This window comes from Symphalangus syndactylus, chromosome 13 (genome assembly GCF_028878055.3).
Source record: "Symphalangus syndactylus isolate Jambi chromosome 13, NHGRI_mSymSyn1-v2.1_pri, whole genome shotgun sequence".
Classification (NCBI taxonomy): Eukaryota; Metazoa; Chordata; class Mammalia; order Primates; family Hylobatidae; genus Symphalangus; species Symphalangus syndactylus.
The window spans coordinates 28,147,805-28,168,094 of NC_072435.2; the positions used below are offsets into that span (position 1 = coordinate 28,147,805).

Consider the following 20,290-nt stretch of genomic DNA (forward strand, 5'->3'; position numbering starts at 1 on the left):
TTTCTCAGCATCTAGGGTTACTGAATGTTATTAAAAGTCTTTTTAGTGTATCTATAGATATGGTTGCATATTGATATATTCAGAAAGGTCAAAAGATAAATTGCGTAATGTCGTAATATCAAACCATCCTTGCACTCCTGAACACACATCTCCCAGCTCCCAGAATAGGCTCCATTGCCTTTACCACACTGCCCTTTAAGACGTAATGGGTGAAACTGAGGCAAACAGTAAGGCAGATGCCCAGTAACAGTGGTTCAATTCACTATCAGTTTACACAGGGCCAACTTTTATCTGTCCTGAAGACTTCAGCCATGGTATAAGAAATTTGGATTAAATGGACTATGGCATCGCCTCTGCCTAAAACAGGGATATTCGCGTGCCAGTACAGTCAGGCATGTCCCGAATACCAATTTTCCTCCAAAAGCTGTTGTGTATGTATCTAAATACAGTCTTACTCCCGCCCCGCATCCTGCTCCCAGACTCCATTTCCCAGCATTCCCCCGCAGTCAGAGCCCTTAGGCCGGGAGAAGCATGAGCCTCAATGGTTTCTGGGAAATGTAGTCCAGCCGTGATGCCGAGTTTAAAGAACCGGGACTTACAGTTCCGAGACAGGGACCGCGCAGGCGCGTTCCGGGACCGGGCGGAGGAAGGGAAGGCCTGGCTGTCCAGAGGAATCCGCCTGGACGTACGGGCCTCGCGGACCCGACCGGAGCAGGTGGGTGCAGGCCGGACCAGACAGGCTAGCAGAAGCTCCGGGGGCAGGCCCGAGTTGGGTCTGGGTGGGAGTGGGGAGGGCGATGTGGGTGACGCCCCGCCCCCTCTTGTCATTCCCTGAGTCCCACCTAGTATCAGCGCGGCTCAAACCGCTCAGCGCGCAGGAATTGGGCACCTGCTGTTTGCCACGAGTCCGGCGGAGCGTGGGACTGCTGCGATCCCTAGGAAGGGGAACCTACCTTTCCTCACTTTGCAGTTGAAGAAACTGCGACTCGGGGAGACTCCGCGATTTCTCTCAGGCTGGTAGAGCTGCAACCCAGATTCTGACCCCAGAACCCGAGGAGTAGCACTGCACGGGCACAGACTCGGTCTCGGCTCCCCTTATCCTGAGCATCTGTTCTTCCCTCTCCGGGTCTCCCATCTCTCTCTGATCTTCCCCTTACCCTCGCTGCCTCAGGTCCTGTCCCCGCTCTCTGTGGGTCTCTGTCGCCCTCTCTCGGTCTCTGCGCCCTCCCACTCCCCAGCCCTTCTAGCGAATCTCTGTGTTTTCCAAAGACAAGGTCATTTTCTTACATAACCATAGCTCCACGACCACAATAAGGAAATTAATATTGATGTAATACTAATAGCTAATCTATAGACTTTATTCAAATTTTTGATGATTCTTCCAATAATGTCTTTTTGTTTTTTTTTTCTTTTTCTTTTTTTGGAGACAGAGTCTTGCTCTGTCACCCAGGCTGGAGTGCAGTGGCACAATCATAGCTCACTGCAGCCTCGACCTCCTGGGCTCAAGAGCTCCTCCCACTTCAGTCTTCTGAGTAGTCGGGATTACAAGAACACGCCACCACGCCCGGCTAATTTTTTAAAATTTTTTTTGTAGAAACGGGGTCTCACTATGTTGCCCGGGCTGGTCTCGGTCTCAAACTCTTGGGCTCAAGCGATCCTCCCACCTCAGCCTCCCAAAGTGCTGGGATTACAGCTGGCTCCAATAATGTCCTCAATGGACAAAGGAAATCCTAGGTCACGCATTGCACGCATCGTTGGATCTCCTTCAGTCTGGAACCGGTTTTCAGTCTTCTTTTGGAAGTTCCAAAGATTACAGACCATGTACTTGCATGTCCCTCAGTCTGGGTTTGTCTGGTGCTTCTTCATAGTTAGATTTAGGTCACACGCTTTTGGCAGGGATGCCCTAGGAGTGATGCTGTCTCCTCATCAGACTGGGGACCCTGGGCTCCACTTGTCCCACCACACACCACATCAGCCTCACTCACATAGGTAAGGTGGCATCTGCCAAGTTTCTCCTCTCTAAAGTTTCCCTGGTCTGGGCACAGTGACTCACACCTGTAATCCCAGCACTTTGGGAGGCCGATGGGGGGGGCGGATAACCCGAGGTTAGGAGTTCGAGACCAGCCTGGCCAACATGGTGAAACCCCATCTCTACTAAAAATACAAAAAAATTAGCCTGGTGTGGTGGCACACACCTGTAATCCCAGCTACTTGGGAGGCTGAGGCAGGAGAATCGCTTGAAGCTGAGAGGTGGAGGTTGCAGTGAGCCGAGATCGCGCCACTGCGCTCCAGCCTAGGCAGCAGAGCAAGACTCCATCTCAAATAATAATAATAATAATACAAAAATTAGCTGGGTGTGGTGGCGGGCTCCTCTAACCCCAGCTACTCAGGAATCTGAGGCCTGAGAATCACTTGAAACCCGGGAGGTGGAAGTTTCAGTGAACCAAGATTGCCTCACTGCACTCCAGCCTGAGTGACAGAGCGAGACTCTGTCTCAAAAATAAAATAAAGTCAGGTGTGTTGGCTCACGCCTGTAATACCAGCACTTTGGGAGGCTGAGGCGGGTGGATCACCTGAGGTCAGGAGTTCGAGACCAGTCTGGCCAACACGGTGAAACCCCGTCTCTACTAAAAATACAAAAAATTAGCCGGGTGTGGTGGTGGATACCTGTAATCCCAGCTACTCGGGAGGCTGAGGCAGGAGAATTGCATGAACCCAGGAGGCGGAGATTGCAGTGAGCTGAGATTGAGTCACTGCACTCCAGCCTGGGCAACAAGAGTGAAACTCTGTCTCCAAATTATTAAATTAACTATTTAAATAAGATAAAAAAGTTACACTGTTCTGCCGGGCGTGGTGGCTCACGCTTGTAATCCCAGCACTTTGGGAGGCCAAGGCGGGTGGATCACGAGGTCAGGAGATCGAGACCACGGTGAAACCCTGTCTCTACTAAAAATACAAAAAATTAGCCGGGCGTGGTGGCAGGCGCCTATAGTCCCAGCTACTCAGAGAGGCTGAGGCAGGAGAATGGCGTGAACCTGGGAGGCAGAGCTTGCAGTGAGCCGAGATCGCACCACTGCACTCCAGCCTGGGCGACAGCGAGACTCCGTCTCAAAAAAAAAAAAAAAAAACAGTTACCCTGTTCTTTTTGTAATTAACAAGTGATTCATGGGGACAAAGTTAAGACTCTTGTCCTCATTTTCTCATCAAAACCTCGTGCACTAGGCCGGGTGTGGTGGCTCACACCTGTAATCCCAGCACTTTGGGAGGCTGAAGCGGGTGAATCATGAGGTCAGGAGATTGAGACCATCCTGGCTAACATGGTGAAACCCTGTCTCTACTAAAAAAAAAAAAAAAAAAATAGCCAGAAGTGATGGCAGGTGCCTGTAGTCCCAGCTACTCAGGAGGCTGAGGCAGGAGAATGGCGTGAACCTGGGAGGTGGAGCTTGCAGTGAGCCAAGCTCGTGCCATTGCACTCCAGCCTGGGCAACAGATAGAGACTCCATCTCAAAAAAAAAAAAAAAAAAAAACCACCTCATGCACTAGTTTCAGCATTCAGGTGTATATGTTCTGTGTAGCCGGGAATGTGTGTGGCTCCTCGCCTGGAAAATGTGTATGAGGCGCTGCATCTTTTCATTTTGTGGACTGTATTAGTTTCCCATGGCGCTGTAACAAATTGTCAAACACTTAAAATGACACAATTTTATTATATTACAATCCTGGAGGCCAGAAGTCGGAAGCGGGATTCAAAGGGATCAAGGGGTCAGCACCATCATGCTCCATGCAGAGGCTCCAGGGACACATCTGTTTCGCTGCCTCATTGCCAGTTTCCAGGGGCCTGCTTTCCTTGGCTTGTAGCCCTTTCCTCTGTCGTCAAAGCCAGCAGTGTAGTGTCCTCTCTCTCAGCCTCTGCTGCTCTCTGCTTCTGGCACGTGGCCTTCTTCTGTCCTGTGTCAGACCCTCCTCTGCCCCCTGTTATAAGGACACTTGTGAAGGCATTTAGGGCCCGCCCAGATAATCCAGGATAATTCCCCCCATCTAAAGATCCTTCACTTAATCCCTTCTGCAAAGCCTCTTTCCATATAAGATAAGATTCGTAGGTTCCAGGGATATCTTTGGGGGCTGTTATACAGCCTATCTACCCCACCAGGCAGGAAGTCCCAGTTTACGGAATAAAGTTTTAAGAATCTTTGCCAAGGCTGGGTGTGGTGGCTCATGCCTGTAATCCCAGCACGTTGGGAGTCCGAGGTGGGAGGATTGCTTGAGCCCAGGAGTACACGACCAGCCTGGGCAACATAGAGAGACCCTGTCTGTATTATTAAAAAATAATAAATTATATAAATAAATAAGAACCCCTGGCCCAGGCGCAGTGGCTCAGGCCTAAAATCCCAGCAATTTCGGAGCCCGAGGTGGGTGGATCACCTGAGGTCAGGAGTTTGAGACCAGCCTTGCCAACATGGTGAAACCCCATCTCTACTAAAAATGTAAACATTAGCCAGGCATGGTGGCGGGTGCTTGTAATCCCAGCTATTCAGGAAGCTGAGGCAAGAGAATTGCTTGATCCTGGGAGGCGGAGGTTGCAGTGAGCCGAGATGGCGCCACTGCACTCCAGCCAGCCTGGGACACTGAGCGAGACTCCATCTAAAAAAAAAAAAAAGATAAGAAAAAAGATAGGGGTGACCCTGTGGCTAGACTTCTCTGAAACTTTTTGTCTCCATGAACTTGAGCAAGTCTTGACCTCTTGTGCCTCAATGTCCTCATCTAGGGATAACCATAGCTCCCATGTCCGAGAGCTGTTGTGTCGGGGAGGTGAGACAGCCTCATGGTTGCTAGCTGTTGTCACTGGTATGGAATGGGGGCCTCAGGTGGCCTGTCCTGGGACTTTGCTTTGACTCTTAAGGGACCATGGCCCCTTCTGTGACCAGGAGTCTTGGGGAAAGCATCTGTCTGTCAGGGTCACAAATGACCCTTTTTCTGCTGTGGTCTCCTCCTCCAGCTCTTCAGGCCCTGGCGTGGACCCTTCTCCCAGAGGCACATGCCCATGACCCAGCAATGGCCAACGGGACCCTGATGGCCGAGGGCCAGGTGAGTCTGGGCTTCCTCTTCCCCAGGATGGCTGTGTGGACTCGAGTGGGCCCTCTTCATCCCTGTGCATGATCTCAAGGTCTCCTGACTCTTCCAATACTGGGAAAGGGGGTATGAGGAGAGGGGAGCCGGGCAGTGCTGAGGGGCAGGGGGCAGAGGCAGCATGCTCTGAGCTGGGACGGCATCACACAGTCTAAACATTTTTCATCTAACACTGCAGCCTTTCGGTTACCAGGCAGAGTGGGCAGTGGATGGTTTTGCTTCACCCCTGAGCCTCATCCCTGGAGTCAGGAATGGGGGTGAGGATCAGGGATGGGGTCTGGGATGGAATGGGACTTGTGAATATCTCCTGCACACAACAGCTTGACAGTTTTTTCTTTAAGTATTTCTTAAGGCAGTCACTTAGAGCTGTGCAGGTTATGCACTGCACAAGGGTGCCTCATCCCGGACAGGACTCTCACTTTATACCTCATACATTGGTGGCAATTTGCAGGCAGTTTGGTAAACTATCGTACACTAAATTAATTGGTATATTACAATGACTTCCCAACACATGGCAGTGAAGAGTCATGTGAAAGGGCTCCTTGTTCTACTATCTACCAAGGTGCCTATGGGCGAGTTTCTGCCTTAGATAAGTTCCCATAGGCCAGTTGGATTCAGGCATCCCAATTCTGCACAATCAGAATGTTCCAGCCCAGGGGGCTGTTGTGGGCTCTTGACCCCTGACACTTCTGCCCCCGAGTTCCAGAAGGACGTGCCCCTCCACAGAGTGAAATTGGCCCTTGCAGGAATCAGTGACCTTCAAGGATGTGGCCGTGGACTTCACCCTGGAGGAGTGGGGCTGGCTGGCGCCTGGCCAGAGGGAGCTGTACCGAGACGTGATGCTGGAGAACTACCGGAATCTTCTCTCCCTGGGTGAGGCCCCTCCCCCTGCCCTCCCCCAGGGGAGGCCTGATGCCCCCTGGCACCCTCTCTGATGCCCCCAGTGCTCTCTCTGATGCCCCCTGGCACCCTCTTCTCATTCATGTCCATCCCCTGCCATCTGGGGGCCTCTGTGCTCCTCTCACTGGTCCCTCACGCCTGGCCTCTCTCTTCCTCTCTTTCTGCCGGCCGATCTTGGAGTCCCAGCAGCCAGGAGGGCCCGAGTCCCTTGGCCTGTCCTATAAAATGTGGGTCCCACACACTCTTCAGGCTGTGTCCCCAGCTGCTTCTTCTTTTTTTTTTTTTTGAGATGGAGTCTCACTCGGTCACCCAGGCTGGAGGGCAGTGGCACAATCTCAGCTCACTGCAACCTCCACCTCCTGATTTCAAGCAATTCTCCTGTCTTAGCCTCCCGAGTAGCTGGGATTACAGGCACACACCACCACGCTGGCTAATTTTTGCATTTTTAGTAGAGACGGTTCGCTGTGTTGGCCAGGCTGGTCTGGAACTCCTGACCTCAGATGATCCGCCCACCTTGGACTCCCAAAGTGCTGGGATTATAGGCATCAGCCACCGTGCCCGGTCACCCAGCTTCTTCTAACGCTTTCCCTTCCACACATGGTGACTTCCCTGTCCCCAGACTTCAGGCTCCTCACTGGAATGCCCAATCCAGAATCTCAGGCTCCAAGTGCCTCCCGGACATGTTCCCAATCAACAGGTCCCAATCTGACCTCGGCATCTTCTCCCCGGAGCATATAAACGCTGTCCACTAGCGTGTCTCCGAGATCCTGCACTTGCCCACCTTCCTGCCCCCAGGCATAGCCCTCCCCACCTCCCGCCCCTCACATCCACCCCACGCTGAGCTCAGTTCACCCACTGAGCTCAGTTCACCCACTGTCCTGCTTCTCTTCCTCCAGTTCCCCACCTCTGGTTGGCCCCACATCCCCCCAGGTCTCCAGACCAGACCCCCAGGCACCATCCTCGGCCCTATCTTGCTTAGTTTGAGCTGCTCTAACAAAATGCTGTAAACTGGGTAGCTTCTAACAGCAGAAATTTATGTCAGAGTTGGCCGGGTGCGGTGGCTCACGCCTGTAATCCCAGCACTTTGAGAGGCCGAGGTGGCCGGATCATTTGAGGTCAGGAGTTTGAGACTAGCCTGGACAACACGGTGAAACCCCGTCTCTACTAAAAATACAAACATTAGCCGAGCATGGTGGCGGGCGCCTGTAATCCTAGCTACTCAGGAGGCTGAGGCAGGAGAATCACTTGAACTTGGGAGGCAGAGGTTGCAGTGAGCCAAGATCACGCCATTGCACTCCAGCCTGGGCAAGAGTGAGACTCTGTCTCAAAAAAAAAAAAAAAAAAAAAAAGAAGTGGTCTCATTAAAAACGTGGCCTAAACTTCTCCATCAGGGTCCCCAAGACCACCACAGGTGAGTGATCGTTAGCGGATGCCAGGGACTCAGCCCTTAGTTAAACGCTCAGTGATGGTTTATTACAGAGAAAGGAGACAGCACAGCTGGCAAAGGGGAAGGGCACCCGGGGCGACATCCAGGAGAAATGAAACGCAAGCTTCCAGAACCTTCTCCCAGTGGAGCCACATAGGATGAGTTTAATTCTGCCAGCAACAAGATGTGACAACACGTGTGAAATGCTGTCACCAGAGAAGCTCACCAGAGACTCAGTACTCAGCATTTTTTCTTTTTAACAGGATCTCCCTATATTGCCCAGGCAGGTCTTAAACTCCTGGGCTCAAGCTATCCTCCAGCCCCTTCCTCCCTACGAGCTGGGATTACAGGCATGAGCCATCGTGCCTGGCTGTGCTCAGGGTTTTTCCTGGGGGTTGGTCACACAGCCCCCACTTCTAAAATGTACCCAAATTTTAGACTCCTGGGAAAAAAGCAGGTGTTCAACGTAAACCATGGTGTTTGCACAAACAGTTTAGGGCTGGACACAGTGGCTCACGCCTGTAATCCCAGCAGTTTGGGAGGCCAAGAGAGGAGGATCACCTGAGCCCAGGATTACAAGGCCAGCCTGGGCAACATAGTGAGACCCCCACCTCTAAAAAAAATTAAAATAAAAATTAAGGCCGGGCGCAGTGGCTCACGCCTGTAATCCCAGCACTTTGGGAGGCCGAGGCGGGCGGATCACGAGGTCAGGAGATCGAGACCATCCTGGCTAACACGGTGAAACCCCGTCTCTACTAAAAATACAAAAAATTAGCCAGGCGAGGTGGCGGGCGCCTGTAGTCCCAGCTACTTGGGAGGCTGAGGCAGGAGAATGGCGTGAACCCCGGGGGGCGGAGCCTGCAGTGAGCCGAGATCGCGCCACTGCACTCCAGCCTGGGCGACAGCGAGACTCTGTCTCAAAAAAAATAAAAAATAAAAATAAAAAAATAAAAAATAAAATTAAAATTAAAATTAAAACCACAAGCAACTGAGGCTCTAGTGAGCCCCACATCAATTAGGAAATTCTGGGAACCCTCCTAAAGTCCAGGTTGCTGGACCTCAGCCTAGGGCCTACCTGGCCAGCAGGCCTTTCCAAAGGGAGCATCTCAGGTCGGCTGTGTTCACCCTCTTCCACACATCCACGATGGTGTCCCTTCAATGTGTCCCATGAGTTTCAACCTTGTGCAGCTCGTGGCCTCCAGAACATTACCGTGGAGAAGGCTGAGGACCCCACACTCCCTGTCTCCCCTGAGCAGGTCATGTCACCGTGCCCAAACTCACTCCTCCTTCAGGTCTCCCATCTCAGAGACAGACCCCTGCCCACCCAGGGACCAGGCCAGGCCAAGACACTGACTTTTTTTGTTTTTTTTGTTTGTTTGTTTTTGAGACGGAGTCTCACTCTGTCTCCCAGGCTGGAGTAGTAGCATGATCTCGGCTCACTGCCACCTCTGCCTCCCAGGTTCAAGCAATTCTCCTGCCTCAGCCTTCTGAGTAACTGGAATTACAGGCATGCACCACCACACCCAGATAATTTTTGTATTTTTAGTAGAGATGGGGTTTCACCATGTTGGCCAGGCTGGTCTTTTTTTTTTTTTTTTTTTGAGACAGAATCTTGCTGTGTCACCCAGGCTGGAGTGCAATGGCGCGATCTCGGCTCACTGCAAGCTCCGCCTCCCGGGTTCACGCCATTCTCCTGCCTCAGCCTCCCGAGTAGCTGGGACTACAGGCGCCCGCCAACACGCCCGGCTAATTTTTTGTATTTTTAGTAGAGACGGGGTTTCACCATGTTAGCCAGGATGGTCTCGATCTCCTGACCTCGTGATCCGCCTGCCTCGGCCTCCCAAAGTGCTGGGATTACAGGCTTGAGCCACCGCGCCCGGCCCTCCAGGCTGGTCTTGAACTCCTGACCTCGTGATCCACCCGCCTCAGCCTCCCAAAGTGCCGGGATTACAGACGTGAGCCACCGCACCTGGCCAGGCATATTTGTTGAGCCAAAATTCATCTCCTCCTCACCCCTAGTCTAGTCACCTCTTGGCTCGCCTCCTCCAGGAAGTTTCCTTTGATTTCTCCACCCTCTGTGACTTCCTGTGCAGCGTTGTGTGTTTCTTCCATTCCTGCTCACACAACACTAGACTGTGCCTCGGTTTCCTGACTGAAGGGTGAAAACGAGCTAATACATTTAACCAGCTTAGAAACATGTCTGGCACGTAGTCTGTGCTTAATAGACATTTACTTTTTAGTATCACCCTAACTATTGTTGTAATTATCTCATGTTTTAATCAGGGATGGTATGTTTGTCTACAGTGATTCAAGACAATTTCATCAAAATGAAAACGTTCGGGCTGGGTGCAGTGGCTCATGCCTGCAATCCCAGCACTTTGACAGGCCGAGGGGGGTGGATCACCTGAGGTCAGGAGTTCGAGACCAGCCTGGCCAACATGGTGAAACCCGTTTCTACTAAAAATACAAAAATTAGCCAAGCATGGTGGCAGGCACCTGTAATCCCAGCTACTTGGAAGGCTGAGGCAGGAGAATTGCTTCAACCCAGGAGACGGAGGTTGCAGTGAGCCGAGACCACACCATTGCACTCCAGCCTGGGCAACAAGAGTGAAACTCCATCTAAAAAAGAATAAAGGAAACATTCAGGGTGGGTGTATCACTTGAGCCCAGGAATTCAAGATCAGCCTGGGTAACATAGTGTGACCTCATCTCTACAAAAAATTTGAAAATTAGCCAGGCATGGTGGTGCATGCCTGTAGTCCCAGCTACTCAGGAGGCTGAGGTGGGAGGATCACTTGAGCCCAGGAGGTCGAGGCTGCAGTGAGCCATGATTGTGCCACTGCACTCCAGCCTGGGCAACAGAGCAAGACCCTGTCTCAAAAAAAAAAAAAAAGTGAATGTTTTAACTTAAGTATTTAGAAGTCTTAAGATGGAAGCTTTGGGCATCAATGAATCTAAAACAGAGTTGTCCATCAGAAATAAGATGCAACCCAGTTAGGTAAATTTTACATTTTTTGGTGGTCACGTTAAAAAAAAAAAAGAAGAAACAAATGAAATTAATTTTAATAATACATTTTATTCACCTCAAGCTATCTAAAATCGTATCATCTTGACACACTGAAATAATAATCGATTAACAAATGATTGAGAGATTTTACTGTTTTTTTCTTTAGTAAGTCTTCGAAACACAGAAGACAGTGTTTTTTACACTGTCCAGTGCAGTTAACTCGAACAGCACAGACCCGGAGCCTTAAACAGCTTTGTCAGAGCTCAGCCTCTCTGCAGTGTGCTAAGCACACAACAAATAAGTCTAGCGTTGGTCATTTGTACTTCTAATCATTAGGCGCTCAATGCGTGCACCTTCCCTGCAGACCTCCCTGTGATTCTGGCACCCACAGCCAACTCTTGTATCTTTCCCCAGGGGCAGGGCTGCCTGGATCCAAACCCGACGTGATCTCCCGTCTGGAGCGAGGGGAAGAGCCGAGGCAGGAGGAGAGAGAGGCCTGGCGAGTTACCTGTCCAGGTGAGTGAGGATATCCAGCAGGTGTGAGCCCTCTTCCTACCCCATCTCTCATGGTCAGTGAGGTTCACTCGGATGAGGCAGTGGAACACACGGATGATCATCGTGGGCTCTGGAGTCGGGTTGTGTGGGTTCAAATCCCAGCTGATTGCTTCCTGGCTGTGTGGCCTTGGGCAAGTCACTTAGCCCCTCTGTGCTTTGATTTTTTCATCTGTGAAAAGGAGGTGACATGAGTGTCTAGGATTGGGGGGAATAAATGAATTAACAGATACAGAGCAGAGCCCAGAGCTTGGCACAGAGTCGGTAGTGGCTTTAATGGCTGTCATCATTATAATTCTCACCCCCCCTCCCCTTGTCCCGTCACAGCCCAGCATTCCCCAGCTTGTCCCTCCTGCCCCTGGCCAGGCCTCAGCTTCTCTCCCCTAGACCTTCACCCCAGCCTCCTGGCCCCCAGGCTTAACCCTCCAGTTGACACCACCCCAGGGGATCCTTCCATACTGAGAGCTAACCCCCTCCTTCCCCTGCTCACATCCTCCCCTGCTTCCCCAGTACCCCCAAGATGAAGTCCCAGCCCCTCAGCCTGGCACTCAGTGCCCTGTGTAACTCAGCCTGTGTGTTCTCTGGCCTCATCTTCACCATCCACCCCTGGTTGTACCCATGCCCTGACCTCACTGAAGCACCTGTCCGTACCTGAACCTGAATGTGTGTTGCCACCTTTGGGCGTTCACACATGCTGTTCCCTCTGTCTGGGACACCCTTCCCTGCTTTTTCTGCCTGGCAAACACCTTCACGTGTTTCAAGATGAAGCTTACAGGTCACCTCCTCCAGGTGGCCTTCCATGACAGCTAGGCCATCGCTTCTCAGCGCTTTCACAGCTCCTTGCTCGAGGTGCTATTACTGCACTTGTGCATGTTGTACTTAAGAGTACAGACTCTGAGTTCAAATCCCCTTTCTCCCACTGCATGACTGTGGGCAAGTGACTTAACCTACTGGTACCTCCATTTCCTTACCTTTTTTTTTTTTTTGAGACGGAGTCTTGCTCTGTCGCCCAGGCTAGAGTACAGTGGTGTGACCTAGACTCACTGCAACCTCCGCCTCTCGAGTTCAAGTGATTCTCCTGTCTCAGCCTCCCAAGTAGCTGGGATTATAGGTGCCCACTACCGTGCCTGGCTAATTTTTTTTGTATTTTTAGTAGAGACGAGGTTTCACCATGTTGGCCAGTCTGGTCTCGAACTCCTGACCTCATGATCCACCCGCCTCAGCCTCCCAAAGTGCGGGGATTACAGGCGTGAGCCACCGCGCCTGGCCGTCCTTACCTATTAAATAGGGAGACTAATAGTACCCACCTCACTGAAATGTTTGGATGATTAAATTACTTAATACACAGAACAAGCTCAGAATAGTATCTGGCATGTAGTAAGCATTTAATGAATGTTCTTTATTGCAATAATAATAATTGTTATTATCTGATATGTCAGGACTCTCGCATGTAAAGAATCAAAATAGCTTAAGAAAAATTAGATTTTTTTTGACCCATATAACTAGGAAGTATTGCAGTGCAAGACTTTTGGCATAGATGAATCTAAGGCCTTAAATGGTATTGGCCTTAAATGAATCTAAGGCCTTAAATGGTACTTGTTCTCCCTCTCTCTCTCTCTCTCTCCACAACCCCCCCCTTCCCCCTCCTTCCCTTTACACATGTGTTGATTCTGTCTGTTTCTAGCTTCCTTCTGTCTACAGGCCTCTCCAAGTAGCAATCAACATGGCTACCCACAGTCTCAAACTTATATTCTGCCTAATAACCCCATATATTCATCTCAGGGAAGTCTCTGACTGAGTCCCTTTGGGTGATGAACCAATTATTATGGCCCGAGGAATGGGGTATTATGATTGGCCAGTCTGAAGTCCGATGCCCATTGCTGAGGTGGGGGTTGGGGAGATATGTGACAGCCCCACCGAGACTATAGGAAAAGGGGAGCAGTGGTTGTTCAAAGACAGGGATGCTAAAGAGATAAGTAGGATATGTCCAAAATGTCTGAATACAAGCCTGCCCCTCCCTCCTCTTTGAGGACAAGAACCAGATATCTTGTTTAGCAAAAGGTCACCCACTCACAGCACCGTGGTTGGCACATATGTAATTAATGGACATTCCATGAACAAACCCACTAGCTCCAAAAAAAATCCATTTCCTCCACAAATTCCAAATGGTTTTGCTTTCTGCTCATTGTTTCTTTTTATTCATTTTATTTTTTTATTTTTATTTTATTATTATACTTTAGGTTTTAGGGTACATGTGCACAATGTGCAGGTTTGTTACATGTGTATACATGTGCCATGTTGTTTTGCTGCACCCATTAACTTGTCATTTAGCATTAGGTATATCTCCTAATGCTGTCCCTCCGCCCTCCCCCAACCCCACAACAGTCCCCGGAGTGTGATGTTCCCCTTCCTGTGTCCATGAGTTCTCATTGTTCAATTCCCACCTATGAGTGAGAACATGCAGTGTTTGGTTTTTTGTCCTTGCGATAGTTTACTGAGAATGATGTTTTCCAGTTTCATCCATGTCCCTACAAAGGACATGAACTCATCATTTTTTATGGCTGCATAGTATTCCGTGGTGTATATGTGCCACATTTTCTTAATCCAGTCTATCGTTGTTGGACATTTGGGTTGGTTCCAACTCTTTGCTATTGTGAATAGTGCCGCAATAAACATACGTGTGCATGTGTCTTTATAGCAGCATGATTTATAGTCCTTTGGGTATATACCCAGTAATGGTATATACTGGGTATATACCATTATACATTTATAGTCCTTTGGGTATATACCCAGTAATGGCTGGGTCAAATGGTATTTCTAGTTCTAGATCCCTGAGGAATCGCCACACCGACTTCCACAATGGTTGAACTAGTTTACAGTCCCACCAACAGTGTAAAATTTCTCCACATCCTCTCCAGCACCTGTTGTTTCCTGCTTTTTTAATGATCGCCATTCTAACTGGTGTGAGATGGTATCTCATTGTGGTTTTGATTTGCGTTTCTCTGATGGCCAGTGATGATGAGCATTTCTTTTTTTTTTTGAGACGGAGTCTCGCTCTGTCGCCCAGGCTGGAGTGCAGTGGCGCAATCTCGGCTCACTGCAAGCTCCGCCTCCCAGGTTCATGCCATTCTCCTGCCTCAGCCTCTCCGAGTAGCTGGGACTACAGGCGCCCGCCACCACGCCCGGCTAATTTTTTGTATTTTTAGTAGAGACGGGGTTTCACCATGTTAGCCAGGATGGTCTCGATCCCCTGACCTCGTGATCCGCCCGCCTCGGCCTCCCAAAGTGCTGGGATTACAAGCGTGAGCCACCACGCCCGGCCAATGATGAGCATTTCTTCATGTGTTTTTTGGCTACATAAATGTCTTCTTTTGAGAAGTGTCTGTTCATGTCCTTTGCCCACTTTTTGATGGGGTTGTTTGTTTTTTTCTTGTAAATTTGTTTGAGTTCATTGTAGATTCTGGATATTAGCCCTTTGTCAGATGAGTAGGTTGCAAAAATTTTCTCCCATTCTGTAGGTTGCCTGTTCACTCTGATGGTGGTTTCTTTTGCTGTGCAGAAGCTCTTTAGTTTAATTAGATCCCATTTGTCAATTTTGGCTTTCGTTGCCATTGCTTTTGGTGTTTTAGACATGAAATCCTTGCCCACGCCTATGTCCTGAATGGTATTGCCTAGGTTTTCTTGTAGGATTTTAATGGTTTTAGGTCTAACATTTAAGTCTTTAATCCATCTTGAATTAATTTTTGTATAAGGTGTAAGGAAGGGATCCAGTTTCAGCTTTCTACATATTTTTATTTATTTATTTTATTTTATTTATTTATTTTTTTTTTGAGACAGAGTCTCGCTCTGTCACCCAGGCTGGAGTGCAGTGGCACGAACTCGGCTCACTGCAAGCTCCACCTCCTGGGTTCATGCCATCCTCCTGCCTCAGCCTCCCAAGTAGCTGGGACTACAGGCGCCTGCCAGCACGCCCGGCTAATTTTTTGTATTTTTAGTAGATATGGGCTTTCACTGTGTTAGCCAGGATGGTCTCGATCTCCTGACCTCATGATCCGCCCGACTTGGCCTCCTAAAGTGCTGGGATTACAGGCATGAGCCACCACACCCGGCCCAACTTTTGACATTTCAATGGAGTTCTTTCAAGTATGTTCTTTCCTTTTTCATATATATATATATGTGTGTATATATATATATATATATTTTTTTTTTTTTTTGGGGGGGACAGAGTCTCACTCTGTCACCTAGGCTGGAGTGCAGTGGCACTATCTGGGCTCACTGCAACCTGTGCCTCCCAGGTTCAAGTGATTCTGCTGCCTCAGCCTCCCGAGTAGCTGGGATTATGGGTGCCTGCCACCACACCTGGCTAATTTTTGTATTTTTAGTAAAGGCAGAATTTCACCATGGTGGCCAGGCTGGTCTCGAACTGCTGACCTCAAGTGATCCACCTACCTCAGCCTCCCAAAGTGCTGGGATTACAGGCATGAGCCACCACGCCCAGCCTAGCATAATATTTTTAAGAGTCATTCACATTGCAGTATGTATGAGAGCTTCATTCCTGTTTATGGCTGAATAATATTTTGTTGTATGGGCTTGGTGCAGTGGCTCACGCCTGTAATCCCAGCACTTTGGGAGGCTGAGGTGAGCGGATCACGAGGTCAGGAGATCAAGACCATCCTGGCTAACACAGTGAAACCCCATCTCTACTAAAAATACAAAAAAAATTAGCCAGGCGTGGTGGCGGGTGCCTGTAGTCCCAGTTACTCTAGAGGCTGAGGCAGGAGAATGGTTTGAACCCAGGAGGCGGAGCTTGCAGTGAGCCGAGGTCGCGCCACTGCACTCCAGCCTGGGCAACAGAGCGAGACTCCGTCTCAAAAAAAAAAAAAATATTTTGTTGTATGAATGCGCCACAATTGGTTTATTCATCAGTTGGTGAACATTTGAGTTATGTCTTCTTTTTGGCCATTATGAATCATACTGCTATGAACATTCATGCACAGGTTTTTGTGTGAATGCATGTTTTCATTTATTTTGGGTAGATACCTAGGAGTGGAATTGTTGAATCATAGGGTAATTCTATGTTTAACCTTTCGAGAAACTGCCAGGCTATTTTCCAAAGTAGCCGTACCATGTTACGTTCCCACCAGCAGTGTGTGAGGGCTCTGATTTCTCCACATCATCACCAACGCTTGTTATTATGTCTTTTTTATTATATAACTAGTGAGTGTGAAGTGGAATCTCATGATTTTCATTTTATTTTCCTTGATGTCTAATGATGTTGAGTATCTTTTCGTGTACTTATTGGCCATTTGTGTATCTTTAAAGAAATGACTATTGAGAACTTTGCCCTTTTTTAATTGAGTTTTTAAAAATATTGAGTTGTGGCTGGGTGTGGTAGCTCACACCTGTAATCCCAGCACTTTGGGAGACTGAGGTGGGCGGATCGTGAGGTCAAGAGATAAAGACCATCCTGGCCGACATGGTGAAACCCCATCTCTACTAAAAATACAAAAAAAAAAAATTAGCCAGGCGTGGTGGCACATGCCTGTACTCCCAGCTACCTGGGAGGCTGAGGCAGGAGAATGGCTTGAACCTGGGATATGGAGGTTGCAGTAAGCTGAGATCGTGCCATTGCACTCCAGCCTGGGTGACAGAGCAAGAATCTGTCTCAAAAACAAAACAAAACAAAACAAAACAAAAACAAAAAAAAAACTGAGATGGACCTTCTGTTCACTCTTCCCTTGCACATTCCCACAAACATAGTGTGAGAAGTCTGTGCCATGCTCCCTTGGCAACACTGGATATCTTTAATATTTTCCAATCTAAAATGGGTAAAGTAGCGTCCTAATGATGCGATTTTTTTAACTATTGCTGATGTTCAGCATCTATACATGTATTTATCAGCCTCTTATTTTTCTTCCATGAATCGTCTACTCATATTCTCGCCTCTCTATTTTCTTAGATTTTTTTCTATCATTTTTCTTATTGATTTGTAAAAAAAATGTACTCTATAGCATAGCTACTCAACTCTGTGTACATAAACTGTTTACAACTTGGTTGTCTTCATTTTTAGTGTATTGAGGCTATCCTTCCATGTCAGAACATGAATCTATCTACGTACACCATGCCTTTCAAAATAGCAACATCGGCCGAGCGTGGTGGCTCATGCCTGTAATCCCAGCACTTTGGGAGGCCGAGGCAGGTGGATCAGGAGGTCAGGAGTTTGAGACCAGCTTGGCCAATATGGTGAAACCCCATCTCTACTAAAAATAAAAAGAAGTTAGCCAGGTGTGGTGGTGGGCGCCTGTGGTCCCAGCAACTCAGGAGGCTGAGGCAGGAGAATTGCTTGAACCCAGGAGGTGGAGATGGCGCCACTGCACTCCAGCCAGGGCAACAGAACAAGACTCTGTCTCACAAAAAAAAAAAAAGAAAAGAAAGAAAGAAAAGAAAAAAGAAACAAACAAAATAGCAACATCAAGTTTGAAAACTTTTTTTTTTTTTTAGGTTTACACTGCCACTTCCAAGTAATCAGCTTGCTTTGTCCTGGGACAGATGGTATTGGTATTTTCCATTTCTTTCAGACTTGGAGACAAGCTCTGTGACTATTCGAGAAACACCTCGAAAAAAGAGCATTTCTGAAGATTCAGCTTCCCCAGTAGAGGGACCTTTAAGGGCTATGCTTGGAGATGCCCAGGTGGGGAAACCCTTGGCATGTCACTGTCCATTGGAGGATGCAAGAAAGCAGGAGAGGCATTTGAGGTGTTTATTTGCTACTCCCAAGGGAGACACCTCAGGGGAGAGAGGCCTTGGGTGTAACGAGCTTGGGAGAAGCCTCCGGCAGGCCTCTACCCTCATCCAGAAGCAACGAGTGCCCCTTGGAGACAGGCCCCGGAAGTGGGGCAGGCCCCGGAAGAGCTTGAAACGCCAAAGGACGTTTGTGGAGAAGAAACCATTTAACTGCACGGAATGTGGGAAAGCCTTCATTTACCATTCGGACTATATTCTCCATCAGCGAATTCACAGTGGGGAGAAGCCCTACAAGTGCCATGACTGCGGGAAGGCATTCAGCAACAGCTCATATTTCATTCAGCACCACATCATCCACACAGGTGAGAAGCCCTATGCCTGCCATGCATGTGGCAAGACCTTCACTCAAAGCTCTTCGCTTACCGAGCATCAGAGGATTCACACCGGAGAGAAGCCCTACACATGCAAGGACTGCGGGAAGGCCTTCACACAGAGCTCATCCCTCATCAAACACCAGCGGTGCCACACCGGGGAGAAGCCCTACAAATGCGGCCAGTGTGGGAAGTTCTACTCACAGGTCTCCCACCTCACCCGCCACCAGAAAATCCACACAGGGGAGAAGCCCTACCAATGTGGAGAGTGCGGCAAGGCCTTCTGTCACACCTCCTCCCTGACCCAACACCAGACCGTCCACACTGGGGAGAAACCCTACAAATGTAACGAGTGTGGGAAAACGTTCAGCCACAGCTCATCCCTGACTCAGCACCAGCGAGTCCACACTGGAGAAAAACCCTATGAGTGCACTGACTGTGGCAAAGCCTTCAGCCACAGCTCGTCCCTGACTCAGCATCAGCGAATTCACACTGGCGAGAAGCCCTATGCGTGTCACGAGTGCGGGAAGGCTTACACACAGATTTCCCACCTCATGAGGCACCAGAGCACTCATGTGGGGGAAAAGCCCTACATATGCAATGAATGTGGGAAGGCTTTCAGCCACACCTCATCCTTTACCCAGCACCAGACCATCCACACCGGTGAGAAGCCCTACAAATGTACCGAGTGTGGGAAAACCTTCAGCCAGAACTCCTCCCTCACACGCCACCAGAGGATTCACACAGGAGAGAAACCCTATGAATGTAAAGTGTGTGGGAAAGCCTATACCCAGATCTCCCACCTCATTCAACACCAGAGGATTCACACTGGAGAGAGGCCCTATGAGTGCAGCGAGTGTGGGAAAGCCTTCAGCCGGAGCACGCACCTCATTGAGCACCAGAAGATCCACACTGGTGAGAAGCCCTATAAGTGTAAGGAGTGTGGGAAAACCTTCAGTCACAACTCATCCCTCACTCAACATCAGAGGATTCACACTGGCGAGAAGCCCTATGCCTGCAAGGAATGTGGGAAGGCCTTCAACCAGAGCATCCACTTAATCCAACACCAAAGGATTCACACTGGAGAGAAACCTTACAAGTGTAGCAACTGTGGGAGAACCTATACCCAGATCTCACACCTTCTCCAACATCAGAAGGTCCACACTGGCAGCAAACGCTATGCATGTGAGGAGTGTGGAGAGGGTTTCAGCTGGAGTTCGCACCTGACTGAACACCGGAGGCTTCACACTGGCCAGGATGCCTACATCTATGATGATTTTGAGGAAGCCTTTGCTTGAGGCACACAGCTTGCTGATCATCAGAGAACTCATGCTGATTAGACAATCTGAGTGTGTAATGAGCTGGCTGTCCTGCTGTTAGGTGCCATCCCACCTTCATCAACACTAGGAACCCTAGGAACAATTTTGCCTTCAGGAACAGATGGATCCAGGTGCATAAACGGCCTTTCAGCAATCTGCTCTTCATCAACACTAAGAACTCCCCAGAGAAGGATGCTGGCACCATATGTTGAGATGGTTTGTTCCTTTGTTCCCTAGAGGGAAGGTGGCACAGTTTTTCACTAGCTGGGACAGGTTCTGATCATTCTGGGGGCTTCCCTTGCATATTTCCTCCACCCTGCCATGTCCCTAGATTGTGGTATAGTTAGAGGGTGGTCCAAAGGGATGCCATTTCATCTGGGACCTTCACCAAGAACAGCTCTCTCCAAGCTTCTTAAACTGTTTCATCCTTCCTTAAACTGGAGCCTGAATATTCAAGGGGGGAAGACCACTGTAAAGATTAACCCTTTAAAGTAACATTTTTAGTTTCCTTTAAAACTTTAAGCTACAAATATCAGAATCTGCAGTTGGATTAAACAATAAATATGTTTCATATAAATATGAATATAAATATAAATGTTTCACATATTTATAGACATTTTTAATGTCCTATTGTTTCTGTTTATTATGTTTCCAGGATCTATGCTTTACAAAGCTATTTTTCTGTTCTTTTATTTATTTATTTATTTATTTATTTTTGAGACAGAATATTGCTGTTACCAGGCTGGAGTGCAGTGGCATGATCTCATCTCACTGCAACCTCTACCACCTGGGTTCAAGTGATTCTCCTACATTAGCCTCCCAAGAAGCTGGGATTACAGGCACCTGC

General features: G+C 48.9%; 1 protein-coding gene across 1 annotated transcript; it reads left to right on the plus strand.

Moving 5' to 3' along the window:
• Window positions 1-610: 610 nt before the first annotated feature.
• Window positions 611-20,049, plus strand: LOC129460515 (zinc finger protein 883-like). Its single transcript, XM_055238421.2, has 5 exons — window positions 611-715; window positions 4,994-5,082; window positions 5,871-5,997; window positions 10,872-10,973; window positions 17,588-20,049. Exons 2-5 carry the CDS (start codon window positions 5,050-5,052, stop codon window positions 19,420-19,422), a joined length of 2,097 nt encoding a protein of 698 aa, XP_055094396.1. The 5' UTR covers window positions 611-715; window positions 4,994-5,049; the 3' UTR covers window positions 19,423-20,049.
• Window positions 20,050-20,290: the final 241 nt, after the last annotated feature.